Raw genomic sequence first — 26429 nt, 5'->3', positions numbered from 1 at the left:
TATGTTCTCAAACACACACACACACTTTTACATGGATTCTCTCCCATTAAATATACCTTTTTGCCCATCTACTCAGACACACTAGAGAGAGATAAGAGAAGAGAGAGTCACTCTGAAGTGAGACTAGAGACTCTGCAAACCACAAAAATGTCCACTAAAGAAGAAACTCAAGCTTCACTTCCCACCCAAAGGTAACAACTTTCCTATCTTTCTCTTTTCCTTAACTTAGATTACTTTTGTTTGTTTGTTTGACTATAATTTGTTTCAAACATCAATCCCACCCTTAGATAATATATAGCATATGATTTGTTTATTGTTTTGAGATCCACTTGGATTGTTCTGATCCCAATTCTGGGTTTTCCAAAGTTTTGTCTTATATGTATTCCAAAAACAAAATTTCCAATTGGGTTTGATTAGCTCAGTGTCAAAAGGTCTAATTCTGACCCAAAATATATTTATTAATATCTGTTCTTAATTTGATTGCAAAACAAAACAGTGTTGATCTGTTGTTCAAGTTTCATTTTTGTTTTATAAAGCTCCAATGTCTAATGTTTTGTTTAATTTTGCTTTATGTTAGTTATTACAGTGGTATTAAGCTTGGATTTCTGAGTTTTTATAATGTATAACTTATAATATGTATTTAGGGAATTTTTCCAAAAAAGTTCTTAACTTTACAAATTCTGGTATTATTGATATTTTAAGTCATAAAACTTATCCTGAAAATCTGTTTTGGAATCCAATTGAGTTGGGAATTGATGGTTATGAAAAGCCAAGAAAAATGCTTACAAGATATTGATATCGATATTGACTTGAGCACAAGTTAGAACCATTCATTAAGATCAAAAATTATGCAGGTGGAGTTTTGAGTAGGGGTAGTGGATCCCACTCACAATTCAATGGATTGTACTTAATTTGCTAAAAATGACAAAAACCAAATGGATACCAAATTTGTTTGCTGTGAAAATTTTATATGACAGGACGAAAAAAGCCAAACGAAAACAGTCCAATTAGTTTTGAAATGAAACCCCATACTGCTTAACAGCTCGGATGGATTAGACTTGTTGTTTGTTATTACAAGATTCGAATACAGATTTGTTTAACTCAATTTTTCTCAGGTTGTTGGGGAAAGTGGCATTGGTCACAGGTGGAGCCACCGGTATTGGAGAGAACATTGTTCGTCTATTTCACAAACACGGTGCAAAAGTTTGTTTGGTTGATATCCAAGACAACCTCGGCCAACAAGTTTGTGAAAAGCTCGGGGGTGATCCCAACGTGTGTTATTTTCACTGTGATGTTACCAAAGAAGATGATGTTAGCCGGGCTGTTGATTTCGCCGTTGAAAAGTTTGGAACTCTTGACATCATGATCAACAATGCTGGCATCTCAGGCTCACCCTGCAAGGACATACGCAATGCTGACTTAGCAGAGTTTGACAAGGTGTTCGATATTAATGTAAAGGGAGTTTTTCTAGGAATGAAACACGCCTCTCGGGTAATGATCCCTAAAAAGAAAGGCAGCATAGTTTCTTTGTGTAGTGTAGCCAGTGCACTCGGGGGAATCGGTCCTCATCCTTATACAAGCTCTAAGTATGCTGTTTTGGGGCTAACAAAGAATGTTGCAGCTGAGTTGGGACTTCATGGCATACGAGTCAACTGTGTTTCGCCTTATGCCACTCCAACAAACTTGGCTTTGGGTCATTTGCCCGAGGAAGAGAGAACCGAGGATGCGTGGACAGGGTTTCGTGAGTTTGTTGGACGAAATGCGAATCTACAGGGCGTGGAATTGACAGCTGAGGATGTGGCAAACTCTGTGCTTTTCTTGGCAAGTGATGAAGCAAAGTACATAAGTGGTGATAATCTCATGGTTGATGGGGGATTCACTAGTGTTACTCACTCATTAAGAGTCTTTAGATGAAGAAAAACATTCATATTGTTTCAAGTTATCATATGAATTTTTACAGTTCAATTTAATTGGATTGGATTACCTTCTTAGATTTGAATCAAGTTATGTTTTAATGTTTGCACTTTGCATTAAATCTGAAATTAATTTTCCCAAAAAAAAAAAGAAAATTAAAGTGAATTAAATGATGGATTACCTTTACCTCCTTAAATGATTACTTTTCATAAAATAAATTATTTCACATACATCTTTATATATTTTCAATAATTTAACAATTTATTATTTACTAATGAATTTTAATAAACATAAAAAAATTATATTTATTTAATAACAAAATATTTTCTATTTTTTTTGACGTAAGATTTCTATTTGTTTTATTAAATATGCATTTTTTTTTAAATATTTTAATTTTTATTGTAAAAAAAAAATTGTACACGCTGCAAAATATTAGATATTTTATTTTTTGATAACAAAATATTAAATATTTTCACTATAATGTATTGAAGATTCTCTTCATTAATAAAATTGCCTCCACCGTTGGATTAGTTGAGAAAACTGATCTCAATATTATAAGTGTAGTCTCTGTTGTGGCCAATATTTAAACGGTTCACATTGTGGAGTTTTATAGGAACGTTTGGTACACTCCATTGTATTTTATTATGAGATTTTTAAAAATATCCTTTTTTATGATTTATTTATAATTTTACGGTTTTAAATTTTTAATTACAAAAATACATCTATAAAATTTTAAATTTACAAAAATACATGCTGCACAACAAACAATAAAAATACAACAAAAAAATCACGATAAATTAATCTCTCGACAACTAAAAATCAACTATAAAACAATAAAAAAAAACCAGAAAAACAAATTCATGATAACTATAATACAACTATAAGTAAACTATAAAACAACAAAAAAGATAGTTTATTATTTTTATTGAAGATGTATTTTTATAAATAAAAAAGTTTTAATAGTTAAAATACTTTTTTTTTCATGATGTATTTTTGTAATTTTTTTTTAAATTTTTAGTCTATTATGTAAAATTTTCTTTTGTTATGTTAATACAATACTAATACTATGTTTGATTTTAACATGTATTAATAGATTGTGTTAATACAATATAATACAATACAATACTAATACTATGTTTAGTTTTGACCTATATGTAATTCTAATTCTGATCCCGACTTCGATCCTGACCCCAAATCTCGAACCGCGGAGCCAAACCTCAACCTCGACTCTGAAATCTAACCCCTACTTTAAACCTTGAACCCCAGCCTCAGTGTCGGCCACGAACCCTAAACCCAGGCTTGGGCCCGAGCTCGAACCCTGACCTTGACTTGGGCTCTGATCCTGGGCCTTATCTCTGACCTTAGCCCTGAGTCCGAACTCCAACCCCACCCTCAGATGGACCCTGGACCTCAATCATAGGCTTAAGCCCCGCACCCAGGCCCCGAACACGACCCCAAACCCAAGTTACCTTATTATAAATTGATTTTCTCATATTTTTTTAACCTTTTTTTTTTAAAAAAAAAAATTTCCCAATAAAATAAAATTTTTGTAAACTTTTGTCAAAAAAATCATAAAAATAAAAATTCCCTTTTAATGGAAATTACACATTTTATTTATTAAATTGGTAATTAGTGCAAATCGTCCGCATTGTATTCTTGTAGTGTGGTTTTGAAGTTTACGTGGTGGTGTGGGTACCGTTTTAAAAAATTATCATAATATACAGTACGATCTAATAAATTAATCAAAAACTACACCCCATCACAAACACTCCCAAACAAAAATATTTGAGAGAATACAAAATAGAAGAAAGAACTTCCCCAAAGAAAATAAATTATACACCGACATATATAGTTAGAGTTATATATGAAGGTTGAATAGTTAAACATTTTATTTATTTATTTTTTTATAATATGTTTTATCATTGTTGTTGTTGTTATTATTATTAGACTTTGTCTCTCTTAATGATAACATAAAATAAACACAATATTGTTATTATTGGATAGTCAAGTACATCATTGTTGAAAATGAACTCTTTCGTTTATATATTTTATTCGAAATTAGTTGTATCATCACAATTGTTAAAAATAACATAAAAATATTCTAAATTTAAGAAATAGTCAATTATTCTTTATTTTTTTAATAATCTCACCAAACAATACAATATATACATCATCTTTTGTGATTTGATTTTATTTAGCAATTCTACCAAAACAAAAAGATTTGATTTAACGAATTTATCCTTATTTTTATTAATATTATTTATTTTTAATAATATCCTTATGTTTATCATAAGAAGTATGAATATATGAAATGAAATAATACAAGTTCAAGTTACTTAGTTATAAAGAAAAAGAAAAAGAAAATGCAGAAAATAATAATTAATTGATGTGATTTTCTTTTTTATCTTTATCTATTTTGAATAATTAATGGTTGACATATATATACACAAAAAATACTAGAAATGTAAATTTTCTTAATTATTATTCATTTAAATTAAAATGTATATTGTGTGTGCATATATTATTACTCAAAAATAAATATTCAAAAATCAAAATGTATGTCCAAATGAGATAAATATATTATATATAATTATGTACATGTTAGACTAAGTTTTCTCCCACGATTTTCTTAGTATAGAAATTAACAACTACTAAATAAGAATCATTCATGATATTAGGAATCCATTGATATTTATATATTATGGTCTATTTTCTCCAATATTAATACAATTAGACTCTTTCAACATGCATATGTAAAAATGCATGATCAATAAGAATCATAATAGACCAAGTGGCCTCCCATTACATAAATAATTTCCTCTCAAGTGGGAAAGCTTAATTGAAAGGTTCAATAATAATAGGTGAGAGAGTTGGAGGTTTGTGGAAACTTCCATAATATTAATAAACAAAACATTTCACTCGTTTTAAGAATACCTATATAAACATCCAATACCGTCTCTTCAATACTCAATACTCACAACAAACAAACATCCCTTTTCAAACCTTTTGAGGAGGTCTCAAATATCTCTCAAAAATTAAGTGTTTTGGTGTTCCTTTTTAAGTACTGAAAAATGGTCAATTTTTGGCCTCATTTAGCATGTGCTTTGGCACTATGCTTTGTAATAGCCACTACCAATGTGGCTGCAAGTGATGACTATAAGCCTTACACTTATACTACATCTCCTCCTCCATCACACTACAACTATCCACAACATCCTAAATATCACTTTAAGTTACCATATGTCTACAAGTCACCACCGCCACCTTATGTTTACAACTCTCCACCGCCACCATCACCATCGCCACCTCCTCCTTATGTGTACAAGTCTCCTCCCCCACCTTCACCATCCCCGCCACCACCTTATGTATATAAATCTCCCCCTCCACCTTCTCCATCCCCACCACCTCCTTATATGTACAAATCTCCACCCCCACCTTCTCCATCACCACCACCGCCTTACATTTATAAGTCTCCACCACCGCCATCACCATCCCCACCACCACCATATGTTTACAAGTCTCCACCCCCACCTTCACCTTCCCCACCACCACCATATGTTTACAAGTCACCACCTCCACCTTCTCCATCACCATCACCACCACCACCTTATGTCTACAAGTCTCCACCCCCTCCTTCACCATCACCTCCACCGCCATATGTTTACAAGTCCCCACCACCGCCATCACCTTCACCACCACCACCATATGTTTACAAATCCCCACCTCCACCTTCTCCATCACCACCACCTCCTTACATTTACAAGTCTCCTCCACCACCTTCACCGTCCCCACCACCACCATATGTCTACAAATCTCCACCACCACCCTCACCGTCCCCACCACCACCATATGTTTACAAATCACCACCACCACCTTCTCCTTCACCACCGCCTCCTTACATTTACCAGTCTCCTCCCCCACCTTCTCCATCACCACCACCACCATATGTTTATAAGTCTCCTCCACCACCCTCACCGTCACCACCACCACCATACATCTACAAGTCTCCTCCCCCACCTTCCCCGTCTCCTCCACCACCATATGTCTACAAGTCTCCTCCACCACCCTCACCATCACCACCACCTCCTTACATCTATAAGTCTCCTCCACCACCTTCACCCTCACCACCACCACCATACATCTATAAGTCTCCTCCACCACCCTCACCGTCACCTCCACCACCGTATGTCTACAAGTCACCACCACCACCCTCACCGTCACCTCCACCACCCTCACCGTCACCTCCACCACCGTATGTCTACAAGTCACCACCACCACCCTCACCGTCACCTCCACCACCATATGTCTACAAGTCTCCACCACCACCCTCACCGTCACCTCCACCACCATATGTTTACAAGTCACCACCACCACCCTCACCCTCACCTCCACCACCATATGTTTACAAGTCACCACCACCACCCTCACCCTCACCTCCACCACCATATGTCTACAAGTCACCACCACCACCCTCACCCTCACCTCCACCACCATATGTCTACAAGTCACCACCACCACCCTCACCCTCACCTCCACCACCATATGTCTACAAGTCACCACCACCACCCTCACCTTCACCTCCACCACCATATGTTTATAAATCTCCACCACCACCCTCACCGTCACCTCCACCTCCGTACATCTACAAGTCTCCCCCACCACCTTCTCCATCCCCACCACCGCCCTATGTCTACAAGTCTCCTCCACCTCCTTCACCGTCACCACCACCACCATACGTCTACAAGTCTCCTCCACCTCCTTCTCCATCCCCGCCACCACCATATGTGTACAAGTCACCTCCTCCTCCACACTCTCCTCCACCTTACTACTATAGGTCTCCACCACCACCATCAGGCTACTAATCAAACCATTACGAGAGAATATCGAACTACTCCAAGTACTACTACAATAAGAGGATGCACAAGTACTCATACTCAATACATTCAAATTACATCAATTGATTTGTATTAATTTTTCTTTTTTTTTTTAATAATCAATTAATTGAATTAATGTGCCAGATTCATGACGTCTAATATATAAACGACATAATATTATGTAATAAATTATAATATTACTTTATCAATAAACTCAATTTTACACAAGAAATTAGGATTCTTCCATCTCTATCTTTGTATTTTTTAATTAGTTATACGGACTATATTTTACATTGAATGCAAATTCTTTTACATACCATTTTTAAACAATTAATTTCATAATTGCATAAGAAGAATCAAATACATGTAACTTATATATATACACTACTTTCACTACAAGAAAAAAAATATGCTATTTACACGATTAAATTAGTGCCAAAAAATTTAATTTTTAGTGTCCATCAATATGTTGGCACGACTTGTCGCACTCTTTTAGTCATGCCAAAAGACAAATAGTGCATTTTAGTAATTCTCTATGTCATATTATAATTTGAAGAAAATTACACTATTGATGTCTAGCATCTTTCTCGATATCATACTACTATTAGTATAATTAATTATCAAATCGTATATAGCTTAAGAAAATAATTTTTAAAGAATATCGCTAATTAATCAGACGTCACCTATAGAAAGTATTAGAGACTACTAGTATTCAATAGCCATGCTCTAATTTATATTACATTAATTAAGTTTGTAATTAATTAAGTCTCTACATGGTCCAAGAAGAAGACTTAATCCTACTTTTTTTTTACCAACAGCCGGCCGTTAAAATTAATAAGAGGGCAAATGAAAATTAATTGAATTAATAATAAATTAAATACACAAAATAATTTGTTGCATATTGTTTAGTAAACTATTTAGTGAGATAAAACTAAGAAAATGTGATTTGTTCTAATAAATGGAAAATGGTTCATACAAGAGATATATAGCCTTACAAGTGGAGGACATGTGTCTTAAGGAAAAGGTCTACAAATAGCTAATCTAATAATAACAAAGCACAATACTAATTAGAGCATTCATATTTTTTTTGTTATGATCGTAGTTATTTAAGATTATATATTTTTTTAAATAATTTATAATATTGAAAATAAAATTTAAACAATTATTTACCACATATTTAAGAAAAATTATCAAGCGTCCAACATAATATATAAATCTTAATTTTAACATTATACACTATTCGAAATTTTTTAAAAATTTACACAGACCTTGTTGGGCCCCGCTCTTCTACCTTGTCGGGCTGCTACATCACCTTGACTCCTGTTAGTATGATATTGTTCGCTTTGGGCCTAAGCCCTCGTGGTTTTATTTTTGGGCACCTTCCCAAAAGACCTCATACTAATGGAGAAGGTGGAACACTTATATCCAAGATAACTCTTGTCTATTCTTCCAATGTGAGATTTGAGTTAATACCCCAACAATCTTTCCCTCAAACTAAGAACCACATACTTGTGGCCTCCCTTTCAGCGAAACTACCTTATGTCGTCGTTATCACCAAGGGAACTCGCCGCCTGACCATCACCTTTACCAAGAAGACTTTCGACACAGGTTCTAACACCGATCTCCATCTTGTACCGCCGTAATTATCAACGGGACACGTCATCTGACTACCTCAATATCAGATAGACTTTCGATACAAGGCACCATATAGATCTTCAATCGCAAGGTCATCACATTGAAGGTTATTTCCACACATTGCAAATACAGCCCATTATCCCAGCGCTCTTAAACCTTTAGCCCTGATACCACTTGTTGGGCCCTGCTCTTTCACCTTGTTGAGCCGCCACCTCACATTGACTCCCACATTAGTATGATATTGTCCGCTTTGAACCTAAGCCCTCACAGTTTTATTTTTGGGCACCTTCCCAAAAGGCCTCATACTAATGGAGAAGGTGGAACACTTATATCCAAGACAACATCTTGAATAACTTCCAATGTGGGACTTGGGTTGGTACCCAGCCTGACAAGGTAGAAGAGCGTGGCCCAACAAGTGGTATCAGAGCCAAAGGTTTAAGAGCGTTGGGATAGTGGGCTGCATTTACGATGTGTGAAAGAATCATTCAATGTGATGACCTCGCGATTAAAGATCTATATGGTGCTTTGTATCGAAAGTCTATCTGATATTAAGGTAGTCAGGTGGCGTGTCCCGTTTATATTTACGGCGGTACAAGATGGAGATCGATGTTAGGAGCCGTGTCGAAAGTCAGCCTGACAAAGGTGATGGTGAGGCGGCGAGTTCCCTTGGTGATAGCGGCGGCATAAGGTAGTTTTGTTGGAGGGGAGGCCACAAGTATGTGATCCTTGGTTTGAGGAGAGAATTGTTGGGGTATCAACCCAAGTCCCACATTGGAAGCATATACAAGAGTTGTCTTGAATATAAGTGTTCCACTTTCTCCATTAGTATGAGGCCTTTTGGAAAGGTGCCCAAAAACAAAACCATAATGACTTAGACTCGAAGCGAATAATATCATACTAATGTGAGAGTCAAGGTGAGGTAGCGGCCCATCAAAGTGAAAGAGCTGGGCCCAACAGTCCTAAATAACTATAACGATCATAAAAAAAATTAAAATGCTCTCCTAAATACTAAGCAAGATAGGAAATTTACAAAAATACTAGTTTAAGGGGGTAGACTTACCCTATACTATATAAATATATATGTAACATTTGGTAACACTTTTGTAATTAATTTTCTATTTTTAAAATTAGAAAAGTAAAAATATTTTTTAAACATATGTTCTATAAAATAGTTTTCATTTTTCAATATTAAAAATCAAAATTATAAAACAAGAAAAAATCACTTTTAATATTTTTTTAAATAATTTTTTTTTCTTAATTAATATATTAGAATCTGACCAAACTAGGACTCAAATCCCCCCAGGCCATAGTGCAGAACGTAACCTCTGACTTGAACTTGAAACCGATCTCGGATCTAGACCCAACTTAAATCAGTCAAAATAAAAATAAAAATGAACTTCACAGAATACATTTCTATTTTTTATTTTTAAAATTAAAAAACAAAAATAGTTACAGAACACATTTTTGTATTTCAAAAATAAAATTTTTGAAAACAAAATTTTACTTTTATTTTGTAATTAAAAATTAAAAAACAAAAGTATTTGTGAACGATGATCATAATATATTATTATAGAAAAAGTCTAAAACATACAAAAAGAGACTCTGGTCTTGTACTGAAAAAACTTCACTCCATTCAAAAATGTACCAACCAAATTAACATTTCTTTTAACTACCAAATATCCCCATTCTCCTCCAAACTCCACATCAAACCAAAAAACATAGTTAATAACATCTACCAATTAACTAAATAAAACATATTTACCCCCCAAAAAAAACAGCTAAGAATATTCTTAGACATAGAACATCACATCTTTAAGGTTCCCATTGATCACCTGAAGGGGTTGATAAGTTCTTGGGCCAACATCAGTTTCTTCTTCATCAACTGCTACTCCAATGTAGCAACGAGCACGAATCGCAGCCAAATGTGCATAATATGCAGGAGGAACTGCACACAACAAGTCATGAAATCAAGCTAATCAAAAACAAGATCAAATCAAACATTAAACATCGTATAGCTCGTACCGATAGACACTGATTTCGTGCACCTTGCATACCTGAAAAGAAAAGAATAAATCAAATGAACAACAAAAGATGAAACCGAAGAGCGAAAAAAAATGAAAATGTCGTACGTGTAGCATAGATTGTTTGTGAGAACTTGTAAGGCATCAGCTGTGAAGTTGTTCTCGTCGAACAAGACATGGTAGTGAGCAGGACGACTTGTTCCCTGCGAAAAAAGTTTAAAAGAAACCATATTCATTACATATTTTAAGCTAACATTAACAATGACATACATTGATGAATCATAGGTGACATTTTGGACCTGAATTCCAGCATGACTTTTGAGGTAAAAATCGAATTGAGTTGGGTGGCAGATATGAGTATCAACAACAGTGCCTTCAAAATGCAAAATAGTAAAACCAATCAAATCAAATCTTATGTTAAACATATTTGGTACATACAATATTCACACACTAAAACCTGGTAGAATGTTGCCACTCTTGTCCATTGAATTGCGATCGTTGTAATCAGCAGGGAAAAGGCGAGTATGACACCTTTTCTGAATAGCAACAAATGTCACTCGAGGAAGATATTCTTCCTCGAGCGATGAACAAGCCTGTAATTATAAACAGATTAGATATTGCCATGGTTAAATACCTCAAATCATTTATGTTTGGTAAAAATGGAGAAAAGTGAGAAGAAAAATATGGTGTGGAACTCACCAATTTTTTTCTCTTCCAATTTGGAAAGAAAAATGAAGAGAAAAGACAAATAATTTTACAAAAAAATATGGTATTAATATTTTTAAAGATAATATAGTAATTTTACTATATACCAAATTTCTATTTTTCTTGTATTCCAAACAAAAAAGAAAGAAATATGTTATCATTTCTTTCTTTTTAATTTTCTATTCCTTGTAAAAAAAATTTCCAAGCTACCAAACATAGTGTAAGTGTAGCGATAATTGTAAGTAAATACCTTTCTTATCGCATCCATTTCGTAAAGCAACACTCGATTGAACTGTCCATCACTAACGCCATCTCTGCACAAAACAGAGTAAATTAAGAGGCAGAGTAATGAAAAAACACTAAAGATTTTACCAAGTGTGCTACACAAATAACCGGTAGAATATAATCCGGTGAGGTTTGGCTCCGGTTGATCGGCTGAAAGCAATTAAATGATCCCTATTTCGACGAAAGAAACAAAGGAAAAATTAGTTAAAGAAAAAACATACATAGAGAAATGTACTATGTACACAATGGTGATTAACTCACCTTATCATTCCTCCATGGACTATGCTCCCTTTATCATCTGTAGTTACTTTATAAAGATCTTGGATGATCTCCTCGGTGTGCTGTTGCGCTGATACCAACGCTCTATATTTGGTCACCTCGGGCCAATCCATCGAGGCAACCACCTAAAATACAAGTAAAAGAAATCGATCCAATAACCTAAACAATGGAAGAGAATCATTATAGTAAAATGTATGTACTTACAGCTGCTATTGAAGGGCTTGAGTAATCTTCGGGCTTTGGATGTGTAAAAGCCGCGCCAAAGATTATCGTCGGGACATCAGACACAAAAGGAATTCTCTTATTAAGAGCATCACTTAACACTGTATTTCGCCCACCAACCTAATAAACCAACATAACAACATTAACTCCTACAACAAATAATTAATTAGAGCATAATTATTGTGATAAAATGAACCTTGGTATTGATTTTCAATGATAGATTCTCCAAGTATTGCTTGTTGTTGAGCTTCGCTGCATGTTTAGGCCGGCAGCATTGTGAAACAATTCCTAGCTCAGTTTCACAAACTCGTTTAATTGTCCCTACAAGAGGCAAAATGTTATAATGGCATTTCAAACTTCATAGTTACAAGTCTTGTAGCTTACCATATGAACCCGAAAAATCAGGCAAGATAATTATTAGCAACTGAAGTTGTTTGTTTCCGAGTATCATGTTGCATTGGTCATGAACATATTTCAAGGCCTCCTCAATTTCGTTAGCTGGCCAAGCGCGCGAAGGAATTACTGGCGCGGTTTGGAAAGCCTTATTCCGAGTATCCAAAATGATAAAAACGTCAGTTATGCAATTTCGCGAAAAAAACATAACGAGACAGAAAGATTGAGTAACCCTACCATTCCTCTACTGATGCACATATTGACTAGTTCATCACAAAAGCGATTGTGAATATTTGGATTTTCATGTGAGAAGTTCACACAAGTCCAAGATTTTACATGGCCACCATTGATCATTTTCTATCATTACCAAAAAAATGAATGAATCATATCCTTAAGAGCATACAAAGACAACAAATTAGCTCAAAACAATTATAACATCATAACTACAAACTTTATTGATCATATTCCATTGTCCGAGTTGAGGATTGGCAGTAGCTTCATTCCCAGTATCATGGTATAAAAGCTTCAATGAAAGAAGAAAAAGAAAAAGATTAGTTCAAATCGAAAGAATAGAACCTACTTTTTTAAACAAAAGAACAATCTCATAACAGAAAATACCAATGGTGGAGGCAAAACTCGAGCATTAATCAATGTCATGTCGTTTGCAACATTAATTCCAAAATCGCGAACAAGATTTTGATCATTGTAATTGTTTTGTCGAAAAATTTGCCTAATGGTTTCCTCCCTTTCGTACGGTCGTTGACAAGTTTCCCTTAATAGATTGGTTACTTGCCTTTGGTTGAGTTTCTTGCAGCATCTTTGCCTCTCAACAATTCTACAAACCTATAACAGCACTAACATTTTAGAAATACAATAACATTAACATAACACTAAAAAATGTGTTATGGAAACAATGATATGGGAACCTCTATGGGCAAGTAAATCGGCTTTGTTGCACTTCCTACTTGCAGAGCAGGCCATGTCACATATTCGAGCTGAATTTCGTACTTGTCTTGAAAGTACGTAACAACCGAAATCGTGTTACCATCAAGATCAAACCTAACAAAGAAACATGTTAGTAAAAACAATTTGAAACAGCATTATGTCACTTTGTACAACATTATGTTACTTACATTAAATTGTTCAATGGCTCTGTCGATACCCCAAAAACTTTGAACAACATTGTATCATCCAAATGTCTACATGTTACTTTAACCCCTCTTAAATTTTTCCTTAGCTGAATCCATTAAAAAGTGTATAAATACACAATCATGTTGAAATATGTAATATATGACAAAAAAAAGGCAAAACAAGTACCTGAACCCGAACATGATCATCCAATGGCGTCGAATTGTATCTCACATTAAAGTTTTTGAAGATAAAATCAGTTACCTCAATAGGTTCATAAAAAGCCTTTGCTGACACATCTACAACGATCATAAAAAAACAATGGTGAAAACAAACAAACCACCTAAGACTAAAAACTAACACACAACAACATATTTTATATACCAATGTTAAGAGAAAGCCCCAATTGAGTTGGCCTCAAACTTTGATAGAAACCTTTCCAATACATTACACCATCTCCAAGCTCACCAGCTCTACTCATTGTGTCATGATAAAAAGACCTTCCCACAACACTATACCTAAACAAAAGTCAACAAAAGTTAAGTTGACCACTTTCAACAACATAACAGAACATAACATATAATCAAAATCATTACATTTCTGATGGAGCTGATCTGAGAGCAACATTAAGTGGTTGAATGGTGTGTAAAAAGCTTTGTGGATTACATAAGTCTATCCTTGAAACGAACCTGATGCTAACCTTAAACTCACATTCACTACATCAAAACACAATCAGAACAGAACAGAACATAGTACATGAAAATCAAAAAATAGTTAATATGATGTTATGTTATTAACCTGGTGGTTGTTGTTGTTTTTGTTGTGGGAAACTTAAGAATAAATTCATTTGAAGAAAATGGTAACTCCCCAACAGAGTAGATAGTATTTCTACCATCATAGGCAACTCTCACATTACCTAAATAGTTCAAAGTTCCCAACTCTTTAACGATATCTCTGTTTAATTTCATGGATGTTACTTGAGGACTTATCCATACCTGTAAAAAAAACCAACATTATTAAAAAGGTATGGAAACATGAAAAGATACAATGAAACAAGAAAAGATGTTATTTTTATGAACTCACATGGTAATGATAGAGACCCTTATAGTTATGGATGGTGGTAACAAGTTGGAGTGTGAAGTGATTAGCTTTGATCAAACACTTTCTACCAACAATACCATAACCGGGTCTTGCCGGAAACATCACACATTTCGATGAATAATCCACCGGAGAAGAAGACATTATAGAAGAATTTTGGAAAGTGAGAGAGAAATGAAAAGACTGAATAAATTGATGATATAATAGTAACAATAAATAAGAATAGAAAGAGATGTATTGTTTTGTAAAATTCCAAATGTGTCCCTACCTAAGTACACCTATTAGTAGCTAGTATAATACTAGTAACATACATAGCTTTGCTTCTTCAGCAAGATTTTGTTTTTGGACATAAATCTTGGAAATCTTGTGATGTCCCTTCTAATTCTGACAAATTATAGGCCTTTTATTGGTCAGTTAGTATTCTTCTTATTTATTATATTTTTCTTTTTCAAAACAAAAATGCTAAAAAGAATAGCTAAAAAATATTATTGGATGTATACTGCTGCTGCTGTTGGTATAATTAAGTATTGAATTTTATATAATTTAAGAAAATAACTTTTATAAAATATCCATAACTAATTGACATGTTACCATCACAAAGTCTATTAATTGATTAAGATCAAATCTTATAAATTTTAATTTAATTTAATAATTTTAGTAAAATGTGTTTATTTAGAAAAAAAAATCATTATATATGTTTGGTAGTGAAAGATAATGGAGGGAGAGGATTTTTTAACTATACAAAATACAAAAAAAAAAAAAAAAACAAATAAATATATTATAGTAATATTTATACTCAATAATATTTTGGTTTTATATTCTGTAAAATTACTAATTTATTTTGTTTATTTTTAAAAATTATACAAAATAATATTTTAAATTGATTTTATGTAAAAATAAAATATTACTAGTTTGTATAATGTGACAGAAACTAGAAGAGAAATGTTAAAAGACATTACTAGTGCCTAGTACTATTCTCGGTGTTATACTACTATTAAAATAATTAGTATGAGTCTCATATAACTTCAAAAATAACTTTTAAGGAATATCGTTAACCAATCATTAGACACCACCTACATATTAGAAGGTGCTGTATTAGTGCTTAATACCAATGCTTAAACTAAAAATACATCTATTTAATGGTTTTTAATTGAGAATTGCTAAAAAATATTACTGGTGTCTAAAACTCTCTACGGTATAATACTTTTATTGGTGTAATTAAATATCAAATTCCATATAACTTAAAATAATAAATTTTAACTTATTAAAAGTACAAAAGTACTAAGTGTCTAATAACAAAACTACTTTTAATTGTTTGTATCGTAGAGAAAAAAAACGACTCGACCCAAGATTTATTGGATGAACTATCACCGCATTACTTAATATAAATGGTGCTTACAAATTTGGGCAAGGATATTAGTCTTTTATTTTTTTTTTTGTGCATGATTTTGTTTTAATTAATTTGATTTAGAAAATTAAAATATTAAACTAATTAAAACAAAAACTTTATTAAAATTTGTGTAATAATATGTCTACAATGCATAATGTGCACCTTGTTATATATCATTTCTATAATTTTGTTCCATAAACTCAGCCCACTTCATCAAAACTTTCATCTTTTTACCATACCATTCATTACCTTAAAAAAAAATACTATTTAGGTTCATATCCGAGTGCAAGAAACGGGGTATTGTTCCAAAGTTGAAACACCCATATATACATATATTTATATTATAGATGGTTTATGTGTGAAGAAGGGAGTATAATATGCAGAGGTGAGGGCCTGAGGCAATCAAGCAAATCTCCTTCCTTTCTTTCCCTCACAACCTAAACAAATAGGCAGCCCAGTTAGAATACAAATTTCATTATGGCAATATGCCACATTAAGCTCATCAAAACACGATACCTTCCAACTGCATTTCAATATCATCATCATCATCACTCTTCACTTCAAGTTTTCAATAGGGAAACTCCTTTTAAGGTCCGATTCTGTTTAACTCAGCTGAGAGTTTACCCGCCATTCTCATAAATGTGCTAACTCCTCTTCTAGCACTTCCATAACAGAGTTCCTGAAAAGAAAAGACACTCAACGCTCGTTTGGTAACTACTTAGTATATGATGAGAAAACACAATTAATCTCAATGACAACAGAATAGTAGCCAACATTCATAATGATTATATGATAAAATCCAATTACGAACAATGGGAGCCCTTAGGCCCTTGTGATGCAAAGAGTTACTCAACCTTACTCTCTTATATATAGTAATTTCTCACTCAAAACTACCTTCCCAAACAAACTCATACAACGCTTTTTTCTTTTTTTTTTAACATAGTGATTAAAATTACTAAAGAATTTACAATGCTGACATCCACCACCGAACTAAGATAGCTTGTTATCTAACCGAAAGGCATGCTTTGCCAAACTATGAGCTGCAGAAGTATGAAAGCCACATGGAACAAAACTGGCTTCGAGAATTTAGACAATAAAACTATAACGTCCTCAAAAAACATACCAGAAGAACTAAAGCTTTTTTATTTACTGTATGATACCACATCCTACTATTCCTGGTGCCTAATATACTAAGAGCCAGGGAAATAATCACCAATCATGCCCATTTTTTAAAAAAAAACTAATCTAAAAAAGTTAACAGGGAAAAAGAAAACAAAGTCAATAAAATTTAATAAACAGATTAGAAACTCACCTGTACTGTATTGACAAAGGAATTGTCAAACCAAAGAGCAGTTGACACTGCATTGGGAGGGGTACATCATAATGCCAGACAAATTCTAAAGATCAGTGAGAAATTAGGTATGAGAACCATAATGACCAGCGCTGTCTCTTTTGGAAACAATTTGCAATGCAGTCCCTTTAGTAATCCAAGCAGTTGCTTCTGGTTGACGCTCAAAGTACTTAAGAGAATGCAAACTTCCATCCTCCAACTTCACACCGTAAACAAATGGTAGTCTTAGGGTAAGGAAACTCTCGGGTGGTAAAAGCACTTCACATCCAAGACCGAATTGTAATTTTTGCTCACGCTCTGATACTGATGGAGGTAGAGAAGACACCTACAGATTCAAAAACTAAACTTTAAAGAGTCCAACAACAGTCTAACCGATATCATTAGAATGGACACCAACAAGCTATATTTATAAATAACTTTTGACTGATAGAAATGGAAATGTGCATGTAAAAGTACTATAGAGTTTGGATTGGACTCGACTAAACAAACTGGAGGTTTGACATGCTGAGGCAAAAATAAAAATGGGAAAAACTAGGAAACCGATAATTCAAGGTTAGTTTATTATTCTAGACTTTCAAGTAGGAAGAATGATCTCGGAAGAAGAAACAAAAGATAATGCATCCTTATTATACATTTGTAAGGAAGTGTAAGACATACCTCAAATTGTATTAGTGGATGAGTTGCTAATACGACCGGAAAGGAAGGTGTGACCTACAAGAAAAACCAAAATTCAGATATTTGATAATTAAGAGCAATAGAATGCAAACTTGCAAGACAGCTAATTTCAAAATCTGCAATACCCTTCAATATTTATATATAAGCTTAAGCTCACACAATGTCATACCACAAAAATCCTTTGAAGCTGTGATATTGTGCCAGCAAATTTAACTTTGGATTGTTCCTCACTACTTTTGGAAAGTCTGCAGTATGGGCAGTTCATGAAGATTGGTAAGTTTCTATTCAACATTGAGAAAGCATGGCCATCCTTATCGATATTAATAGAATCAAGGCTCCCTCGAAGGTCTTTAACAACACCATTAACTGTCGATACACCAAACAACATATGACTCTGCTTCTGCTCCTTTTCTGATACTGTTGATTGAGCATGCTTGTCTGGATTTGGATAACCATTATTAGTTGCTAGCTCCTTTGATCTATCCATATTTCTTCCCTTTCTTGTAGAAGTAGCATTATTCCTATTTGAAGCAGGATGAACTTTACCGCGAAGACCATTATTACTCAGTTTTGAAAGATTTCTAGGATTCTGATATGAAGTTTCAGCAGAAGGAACTTGAGATTCTTCCGGTTGATACAACGTTCCAAGGTCATTGAGATGCTCTGGATTCAGTAAGAAACGATGGCCATGAGGGCATTCATGTTCAAAACCCACATATGCTGCTACATGTTTAACCGAAATGTTCTTTTTTATTTTTTCAACAGAATTCCTGTTAACTGGGACCACGTAACTGCCTATGCGTAAATAGGGATCTCCCACTGTAGAACCATTATTATTAATCTCGTTTGAGACATCCAGAGTAGAAGAAGAAGCAACTTTAGATATTTGAGGTCCTTGATTATCAGCAATGTGTTCGACACTCAAGCCTCCAGTCCTACTCTGCTTGACAGTCCTATCTAAACGTGAAGATTGTTGCTTTCTCTGTTCTAGAGGAGGAAATCCAGAATCTCCAGCTGCTGATCCAGCAACAACTTCAGAAAAAGCTTTCTTCATTGTAAAATTGGGTAGACCTTTACCAAAACTGATTTTCTTTTCGTCAAGTATTATACTCTCTGAGGGTTTTCTTTGATTTTCAACTACAGACTGTATCTCCCCCGAGTACAATTTCACAGCAGCAGCACTATTTGTTTCTGTACTCACAATAGGTTCAAACTTGGGGCTTGTATTTGACTTTGTTACAGAACCTTGGTGTACAGCAGTGGCCGTTGAACCATAATCACCTTTCTTATTCTCTAAAATTATTTCCCATTTCAACAGGAACCTCTGAGTGGCAGAAAACCCACTCTGAAGTAAGCCTTTCGAAGGTTCATAGTACCTTGCGCCCCCAACACGAATCAAACTCCATGAGGACGGATGAACTGGTCCTTCATTAAATATTTTCGGTAATTGAAGCGCAGGAAGAAGTTTGTCACAGTCAGGAAAGCAATTAGAAGTAATGTTTGCTGTTTCAAAATCGAATGGATCAAGTCGTAGTCTCCTTGAACGTCCACAGGCACAAGCATGAAGGAAAACAAATCCACTGCAATGCGGCTTCAATCCAGCTCCCGAAACTAATTCACCATTCTCGAGATCATGCCTTTGGTGCATACACGGTCTTCCTGTCAAACTAACCGCATCACACAGCTGCCTGCCAGATTTCCAGATGGATGTGCATTCATCACCCAACTTTTTCGCAAAGTGATGCGTAGCAGATCCCCTGACCATTGAATAAAAAGCCTGCAATGCCTTCTTCAGATGTTCTTCGTGTTGTGAAGTTGGATAACAAGCGGGCAAGTCTTTCAGATAAACCTCCTTTGCAGCTGGTAGAGACCTTTCACACCACAAAGTAGAAAATTTCGCATTCAATCCTTTACCACATTCTAACCAAGAAACTGCTAAATCTAAGGGATCGATGCTTTTTGAAGCGATTCCTTCGAGTGACTGTGGAGTAGCGTTCCTCACCCGAGGTTTTCTTTTGCTAATTTCTATTTCTTCTAAGCACCCACCCTTTGCAGAAAGAACTCCATGAAGAATTAGTTGACTAGACGATAACCAAACCTCAATATTTGGGAGTTCGGGTGTAGTAAATGTCTTTCCAGATGCAGCAGAGGTCGAGGCAGCAGCGGCAGCAGCAGCAGCAGCAACCATGCCAACACCAGCTGCTGAACCACTATTCGAATTAACAACCACTGCTCCCTTTCCCCTCAGAATATCAGTTTGCCTGTAAATAAACTCTTTAAGAGATGTTATATCATCTTTATTAGCATTCTGACCATGGCTTTCAAGCAAAAGAGAATCTGAGGTTGCCTTTCCATTCAAAACATCTTCCACAAGATCAGTTGCATACTCAAGAGATTCGCCTCTTCGATTTCCTGACCTATCTAACAACACAACAGACCGCGTAGCATCAAGCGAGAACAAAGAAGCAGAACTAGAAATTATTCCTCCACTTTTTGATCCAGCATGACTGGTTTCAGTACCTGAAAGAGTTCTACATTTCTTTATAAGAAAACGAATCTGTGCTTCAAGGGACGACTGAAGTTTCTTTCTGGAACCACCTTCAGATTTGCTCGCAGGGCGAGCAAGTACGACTACTGGACTAGAGACCTTAGCAGGCATATTTGACCTTGTTAAACTACTCGAACTAGAAGATTGATTATGTGAGGATGCATCTGTTGACTCTTCAGCATTGGAACTGGGATTCGGCAAGTCATAGAAATCATCGACGAAAACAAACAGCAAAACAGGAGTGCACTGTCCCGGAAACAAAGAGGTGTATGAACCAAAACCTGACATCACTGAAACAGCAGAACCATTGCGATGATTCAAGATATTACGACTCCTACCAGGAGAAGAATTATTAGAGATAGGTGCAGAAGTGGTTGGTCGGAATGATGATGAGTGCGGCCTAGATGAAAATCCCTGAGTAGTTTGTGATCTAACAAATGGTGCCAAAGCATGCTTGGCAGCTTGCAATACTCTAAACTTTTTCAGAAGTTGAATGTCAAATCTTGAACCCTCCTGAACATATATGATTACATGGCAAACCTGCATTTACTATCAGAGTTAATTTCATGGTCTATTAGCAACAACTCATCACAACACCAAAACTAAATAATTCTCATATGAAAACCAAGCATACAAATAATCCCCATTAGCACATCCAATAGCTCAAATGATCGGACTAAGTTATCTGGAAACCTACATAGTAATTACTCTTAAGTTGCATTTGGTAGAGAGAAATGAAAACAAAAGAATAAAAATGCAAATGGGAATATGAATCGAAATGACATTCCAATACTTTAAAATGCAACCAAATAAATGAACGGAATACTAATTTTAAAATTGAATAGCACAATGGTGGGAAAATCATTCCACTAGAATGACATTCCAATACTTTAAAATGCCACTAAATTATGGAACGGATTTCGATTCCATTCAATATCATTACCTCAAACCAAATGCAACCTTAGTTCTATGATCCCAAAAACTCTCTAGTTAAAAATTCTTCCATTAACAAGGAAATGTTAGCATATAATATAAGCTACTCCACTCCAGAACTAGCTTATTACGATATATATAACACTATCCAGCTAATTTTTTCCAGTAATAATTGAGTATATATGTATAAATTCTAACCCTCCATTAGTTTATATGATGTTTAGTATTAAGAAACTATGAACAAATAAGAACAAGATGCCTTTGAGAAAGAAAGAGAAAATGAACTAAACAAAAACGCTTACTGAAAACAAGAACAACATCCCCTGAAGATCTCCAAACTCGTGTTCTTCCATGGCCAAATCGAAACCGGAGCCAGACTCCAAAACCCCATCATCAAACGCAGGGCAAAGATTGGAAGAGAAATGCAAAAACAAAACCCCTCTTCTGCGTTCATGGTAGTAACTGATTCTCCTCCATTTAAACCATTCCCTAAGCTCTTCCTTATCAATGCGAAGATTCTCATCCAGGCTTCCAGAGCCGAAAACATTGGAGTCGACGATCCGGTTGATGAGGTGCGTCGTGATTTCAGGTCTACGGCCAATGAAGCCAACGACCACTACGCCATCAGAAGACGGAGGGTGTGGGGTTTGAATTGAAGAGGAAAGAGGAGCGGTTTGAGAGGTTGAAGACGAAGCGAGTGTGGGTGTGGATGAGAGAGTTGTTGAAGATGGGGGGCGTATTAGGACGCGAACAGAAGAAGAAGAATTTGAAATGGGGTTTGGAGACTCCATTGATTTAGAATTCACAAGCTCTGGTTTTGAACTTCCATTGACGAAGCTTAGAGAGAGAGAGAGAGAGAGAGAGAGCTTTCTCTCTCTATACAAAGAAGACAGGTTCGAATTGTCGTTGAAGGTCTAATCTATTTATTCTATAGCAATATAAGTTGTCGTTTATATCAATAATTGTCGTTTTTTTTAAAATAGTGTCGTTTTCTATTATTTAGTGTAGTTTGTCTACGGTATTATTTGTGTTCTGAAATTTTCTGAGTTATTATAAATCTTGGTCAATTCATTTTCATAACTTACACCGTAATTCATTTTTTAAGTTTCCTCGTTTTCTAAATTTATTGTCGTTTATTCTCAGACTTGTCCTTTTCTTAGTTTATTATCGTTTTCTCAGTTACTTGTAGTTTATTTTGATTATTGTTTTTTTTTTTTGAGATATTATTTTGATTATTGTTGTTCTCTCAGTAATTGTCGTTTATTTAGATAATTTTCGTCCATTGTCGTTTATTCCGATATGTCGTTTTACAGTTTACTGTCGTTTATTTTCGATATTTGTCGTTTTCTGAGTTTATTGTCGTTTTTATCAGTTTACTGCCGTTCATTGTCGCTTTCTCAGTTTATTGTCGTTTATTTTGATAATAGTCGTTTTCTGAATTTATTTTATTAATTGTCGTTTTTATCAGTTACTGTCGTTTATTGTCGTTTCTCACTTTATTGTCGTTTCTTTTGATAATTGTCGTTTTCCGAGTTTATTGTCGTTTATATTCAATTGTCGTTTTTCCTGAGATTATTATTGTCGTTTTTATCAGTTTACTGTCGTTCATTGTCGTTTCTCAAGTTTATTGTCGTTTAATTTTAATTGTCGTTTATTTTCAATAATTTTTGTAAAAATCTGAATTTTATGGTCGTTTTATCAGTTTACTGTCGTTTTTTCAGTTTATTGTCGTTTATTTTATATAATTGTCGTTTACAGAGTTTATTTTAATAATTGTCATTTGCTCAGTTTATGATTGTCGTTTTTATCAGTTTACTGTCGTTCATCGTCGTTTCTCTGTTTATTGTCGTTTATTTCGACAATTGTCGTTTTCTGAGTTAATTTTAATATTGTCGTTTCCTCAGTTTATTATTGTCGTTTTCTTGAAAATTGTCGTTTATTTAGTTAATTGTCGTTTTCTCAACCATAGTCATTTTCACAGCGTTTTTCTCTCTCTACACTCACTCACTCTCTCACTACCAGAAGCTTCTCTCTCATCCAAAGAGAGATAACAGAGAAAAGAACTCACTCAAAAGTTTCAGAATACATTATCATATTCATTCACACACCTTAAATCTCAACCAATCAAACTCTTTCCAATAATCCCAATGCAAGCTGCAGCTATGGCTGCCATGGCGGCCCACTCAATCCTCCTATCATCAGCTTCACCTTCTTCTCCTACCCTTTTCGCCTATCTCCCAAACTCACAAAACCCACCTCTCCTTTCCTCCTTCCATGGTGTCTCACTCAAGCTCGATCGCCCAACTCACTTCCGTTCCTTCAATCTCACCGCCACAGCTGCTCCCAAACCCTTCACTGTCACCGCCGCCAAGAAAGCCGTCGCTGTTCTTAAGGGAAATTCCAATGTAGAAGGAGTCGTTACCTTGACCCAAGACGGCGATGGTACTCTCTTCTTACTGTAAATAAAGATTAAAGAACAGATTTTTATTATGTTTTCTAAAATTGGTCACTTGGGAATTTTCTCAAACAGTTAGTTGACTTAAATTTGAGACTATTTTTGCTTGTAAGTGTTTTTGGGGTCAGTTGCTTTTTGTTTCAAGGTCAAGAGAAAAGCTCACATTTTATTCAGATTTACTTTTTGTGTCGTAATTGTTTAGAGAGAGATTTTAAGTATTTAGATTTATTTCAGTGAAATGTAGTAATCTTTACTTGTTCATTGTCTTGTACTATTGAACTTGTTAATTTGTTTTAATGATTGGTTGATCTTTTCGTTGTTTATCTTAACTATATGCTTATTTTTAAATAAAGAATACATTTTTATCATACTTTTCTAAAATTGGTCACTTGGGAATTTTCTCAAACAGGTAATTGACTAAAATATGAGGCCTTCATTTTTGCTTGAAGTGTTTTTGGGTCAGTTGCTTTTTGTTTCATGGTCTTTGTGTTTACATTTTGATGATACAGATTTACTTTTGTGTCGTAATTTGAGGGGCCTCAGCTCAATCTGGTAGTTTAGTTAGAGATTTTAACTACTAGCTTAGATTTTTTGGAAATGATGCTTAGCTTGAACTTGAGTATGGAGTAACAGGAAAGAGAGAGCTTAATGATTGGTTGATCTTTTGATTGTTTAACTTAACTATGCTTATTGATTGAAATTTTCTTACATTTTTATTTAAAGTTTTCTTCTTTTGGACTTTAGTAGTTTCTTACATTGTTCATTGAAGTTTTATTAATGTGCAATAGTATTCTAAAAGGACAATTGCTCAATCCAATAGAGCTGATAATATAGAGAATTTAAGTACCAACCTTACCTTTGACAGGTCCCACTACTGTAAATGTTCGTATTACTGGACTTACACCAGGGCCTCATGGGTTCCATTTGGTGAGTATTCATTCTTTATCTTCAATAAGTGTCTTTGGATTTGTATAAATGAAAGTTGGTAACTTTGGAAGCTCAAATCACTTGTTCTTTTTCTTGTGCAGCATGAATTTGGTGACACAACCAATGGTTGCATTTCCACAGGTCAGGATTGATTGATTTCGAAATATCCATCTCCATTGAAATCTTTTTAATTGCTCGTCGTGTTATTTCGTTTCTTGTAATTGTTGTAGGTTTGTTTTTGTTTTCAGGACCACATTTCAATCCTAACAACCTCACACATGGTGCTCCTGAAGATGAAGTCCGACATGCGGGTGACCTGGGAAACATAATTGCCAACGCTGAAGGTAATATCATTTCAATCACCACATTGGATTTATGAAATCCTTATCCGAATATCAGTACTTATTATTTACAAATTTTATGAATTCAGGCGTGGCAGAAGCAACAATTGTGGATTCACAGGTAAAATACTAAGTTTAGACTTAACTTTGGAGTAGAAAAGTGTTGTGTAATTATTAGTACTAAGTTTTTTTAGCCAAAATTTGCAGATTCCTCTGAATGGTCCTAACTCTGTTGTTGGAAGAGCCTTGGTGGTTCATGAGCTTGAGGATGATCTTGGAAAGGGTATGTATTGATTTGTACTTTTTATCTTAAATATTCAACACCTAATTCGAACCTTAGCCATGGCCCATATAGCTGTTTACATAGTAACTTCACTCATGTTTTGGCAATAATGTGATATGTGAGTATGAAATTTCAATGAAAGATGTAACTCACCAAGTTCCTTTCTTTATAGTAAAGATCACTTTTTTGTTTGTTTTTGGATGATCTCCAAGAGATGTCTTTCCGAACTTTTGACTCTTTTCTAACTCATTCGGTCCTCCATTTGTAGGTGGGCATGAGCTTAGTTTGTCCACAGGCAATGCAGGTGGAAGATTGGCATGTGGTAAGCAAAAAAAAAAAAGATTTTTCATCTCAAAACTCAAATAACACATTTAAAATTGTATCATCTTTTGTGCACAGGTGTAGTTGGTCTGACACCAGTGTGAGGACAAGTAATGTATCGGGTTTCGGGCCTTCGATATTTGCTTTGGAGACAACCCGGCCCGTGTTCGGTTGAATGGGAGGCAATGTAGAACTCTCTGCTAATAAAGTTTTTAAAGCTGTTAAGCTATGCTATGCCTGCTCTATTAAATTTTAATAAGCATTTGAACATGACAATAGAATAATGTTTAGATTTGTATAACAACAAGTTCTTAAATCAGATTTGTAATCAAATTTGAGATTATTTAGTTTTCTCTATTATTATTTTAGTCCTTGAATTGAATGTTATTGTCGTTTTAAAGTTGATGTCGCTTACTGACTATTATTGTCGTTTTTCTCAACTTCTCCTTTTATGAACTTATCTTGTCGTTTTTGAAATTTTTGTCGTTTCACTTTTTTTTTTCGTTTTAATTTGCTAAATAGTCGTTTTCTTATATTACCTTCTTCTATTATTGTCGTTTGCTTCAATTATTCAATAATATGAATATTCATACATAGACATCAACATTTTCATCCTAGAATTAACAATTAGATTTGCATTAATCGTTTATT

At 34.6% G+C, this 26429-nt stretch overlaps 5 protein-coding genes across 7 annotated transcripts; 3 read left to right on the top strand and 2 right to left on the bottom strand.

Moving 5' to 3' along the window:
- On the top strand, positions 1–2019 carry LOC115698597 ((+)-borneol dehydrogenase 2). Its single transcript, XM_030625713.2, has 2 exons — positions 1–191; positions 1116–2019. Exons 1-2 carry the CDS (start codon positions 148–150, stop codon positions 1912–1914), a joined length of 843 nt encoding a protein of 280 aa, XP_030481573.1. The 5' UTR covers positions 1–147; the 3' UTR covers positions 1915–2019.
- A 2852-nt stretch (positions 2020–4871) lies between these two features.
- On the top strand, positions 4872–7028 carry LOC115700442 (extensin-2-like). Its single transcript, XM_030627980.2, has one exon. The coding sequence runs from the start codon at positions 4986–4988 to the stop codon at positions 6774–6776; it is 1791 nt and encodes a 596-aa protein (XP_030483840.2). The 5' UTR covers positions 4872–4985; the 3' UTR covers positions 6777–7028.
- Positions 7029–9497: 2469 nt separating this feature from the next.
- On the bottom strand, positions 9498–14996 carry LOC115700443 (protein argonaute 5-like). The gene is made up of 21 exons (XM_061103078.1): positions 14540–14996; positions 14255–14451; positions 14053–14172; positions 13841–13974; positions 13646–13755; positions 13462–13565; positions 13255–13387; positions 12947–13171; positions 12780–12851; positions 12566–12685; positions 12320–12476; positions 12132–12256; positions 11918–12055; positions 11696–11838; positions 11543–11605; positions 11400–11463; positions 10902–11037; positions 10744–10817; positions 10553–10647; positions 10446–10477; positions 9498–10368 (listed from the first exon to the last, which is right to left on the bottom strand). The coding sequence occupies exons 1-21, from the start codon at positions 14696–14698 to the stop codon at positions 10214–10216; spliced, it is 2556 nt and encodes an 851-aa protein (XP_060959061.1). The 5' UTR covers positions 14699–14996; the 3' UTR covers positions 9498–10213.
- A 1047-nt stretch (positions 14997–16043) lies between these two features.
- LOC115699463 (uncharacterized) lies at positions 16044–22418 on the bottom strand. Of its 2 annotated transcripts, XM_030626887.2 has the most exons (6): positions 21754–22412; positions 18140–21058; positions 17953–18006; positions 17257–17620; positions 16461–16623; positions 16044–16381 (listed from the first exon to the last, which is right to left on the bottom strand). In XM_030626887.2, the coding sequence occupies exons 1-4, from the start codon at positions 22240–22242 to the stop codon at positions 17360–17362; spliced, it is 3723 nt and encodes a 1240-aa protein (XP_030482747.1). In that variant the 5' UTR covers positions 22243–22412; the 3' UTR covers positions 16044–16381; positions 16461–16623; positions 17257–17359. The 2 variants fall into 2 exon arrangements, with proteins under 2 accessions (XP_030482747.1, XP_060959060.1); XM_061103077.1 differs by lacking the exons at positions 16044–16381; positions 16461–16623 and having other exon boundaries at positions 17551–17620; positions 18096–21058; positions 21754–22418.
- A 1003-nt stretch (positions 22419–23421) lies between these two features.
- LOC115700608 (superoxide dismutase [Cu-Zn], chloroplastic) lies at positions 23422–26178 on the top strand. Of its 2 annotated transcripts, XM_030628214.2 has the most exons (8): positions 23422–23893; positions 24772–24833; positions 24935–24974; positions 25082–25177; positions 25264–25295; positions 25382–25457; positions 25726–25779; positions 25857–26178. In XM_030628214.2, the coding sequence occupies exons 1-8, from the start codon at positions 23599–23601 to the stop codon at positions 25880–25882; spliced, it is 681 nt and encodes a 226-aa protein (XP_030484074.1). In that variant the 5' UTR covers positions 23422–23598; the 3' UTR covers positions 25883–26178. The 2 variants fall into 2 exon arrangements, with proteins under 2 accessions (XP_030484074.1, XP_060959062.1); XM_061103079.1 differs by having other exon boundaries at positions 25726–26178.
- The last annotated feature ends 251 nt before the right edge of the window (positions 26179–26429 follow it).

The sequence above is a fragment of the Cannabis sativa genome, chromosome 8 (assembly GCF_029168945.1).
Source record: "Cannabis sativa cultivar Pink pepper isolate KNU-18-1 chromosome 8, ASM2916894v1, whole genome shotgun sequence".
Classification (NCBI taxonomy): Eukaryota; Viridiplantae; Streptophyta; class Magnoliopsida; order Rosales; family Cannabaceae; genus Cannabis; species Cannabis sativa.
This window is presented reverse-complemented; position numbering and strand designations above follow the sequence as displayed.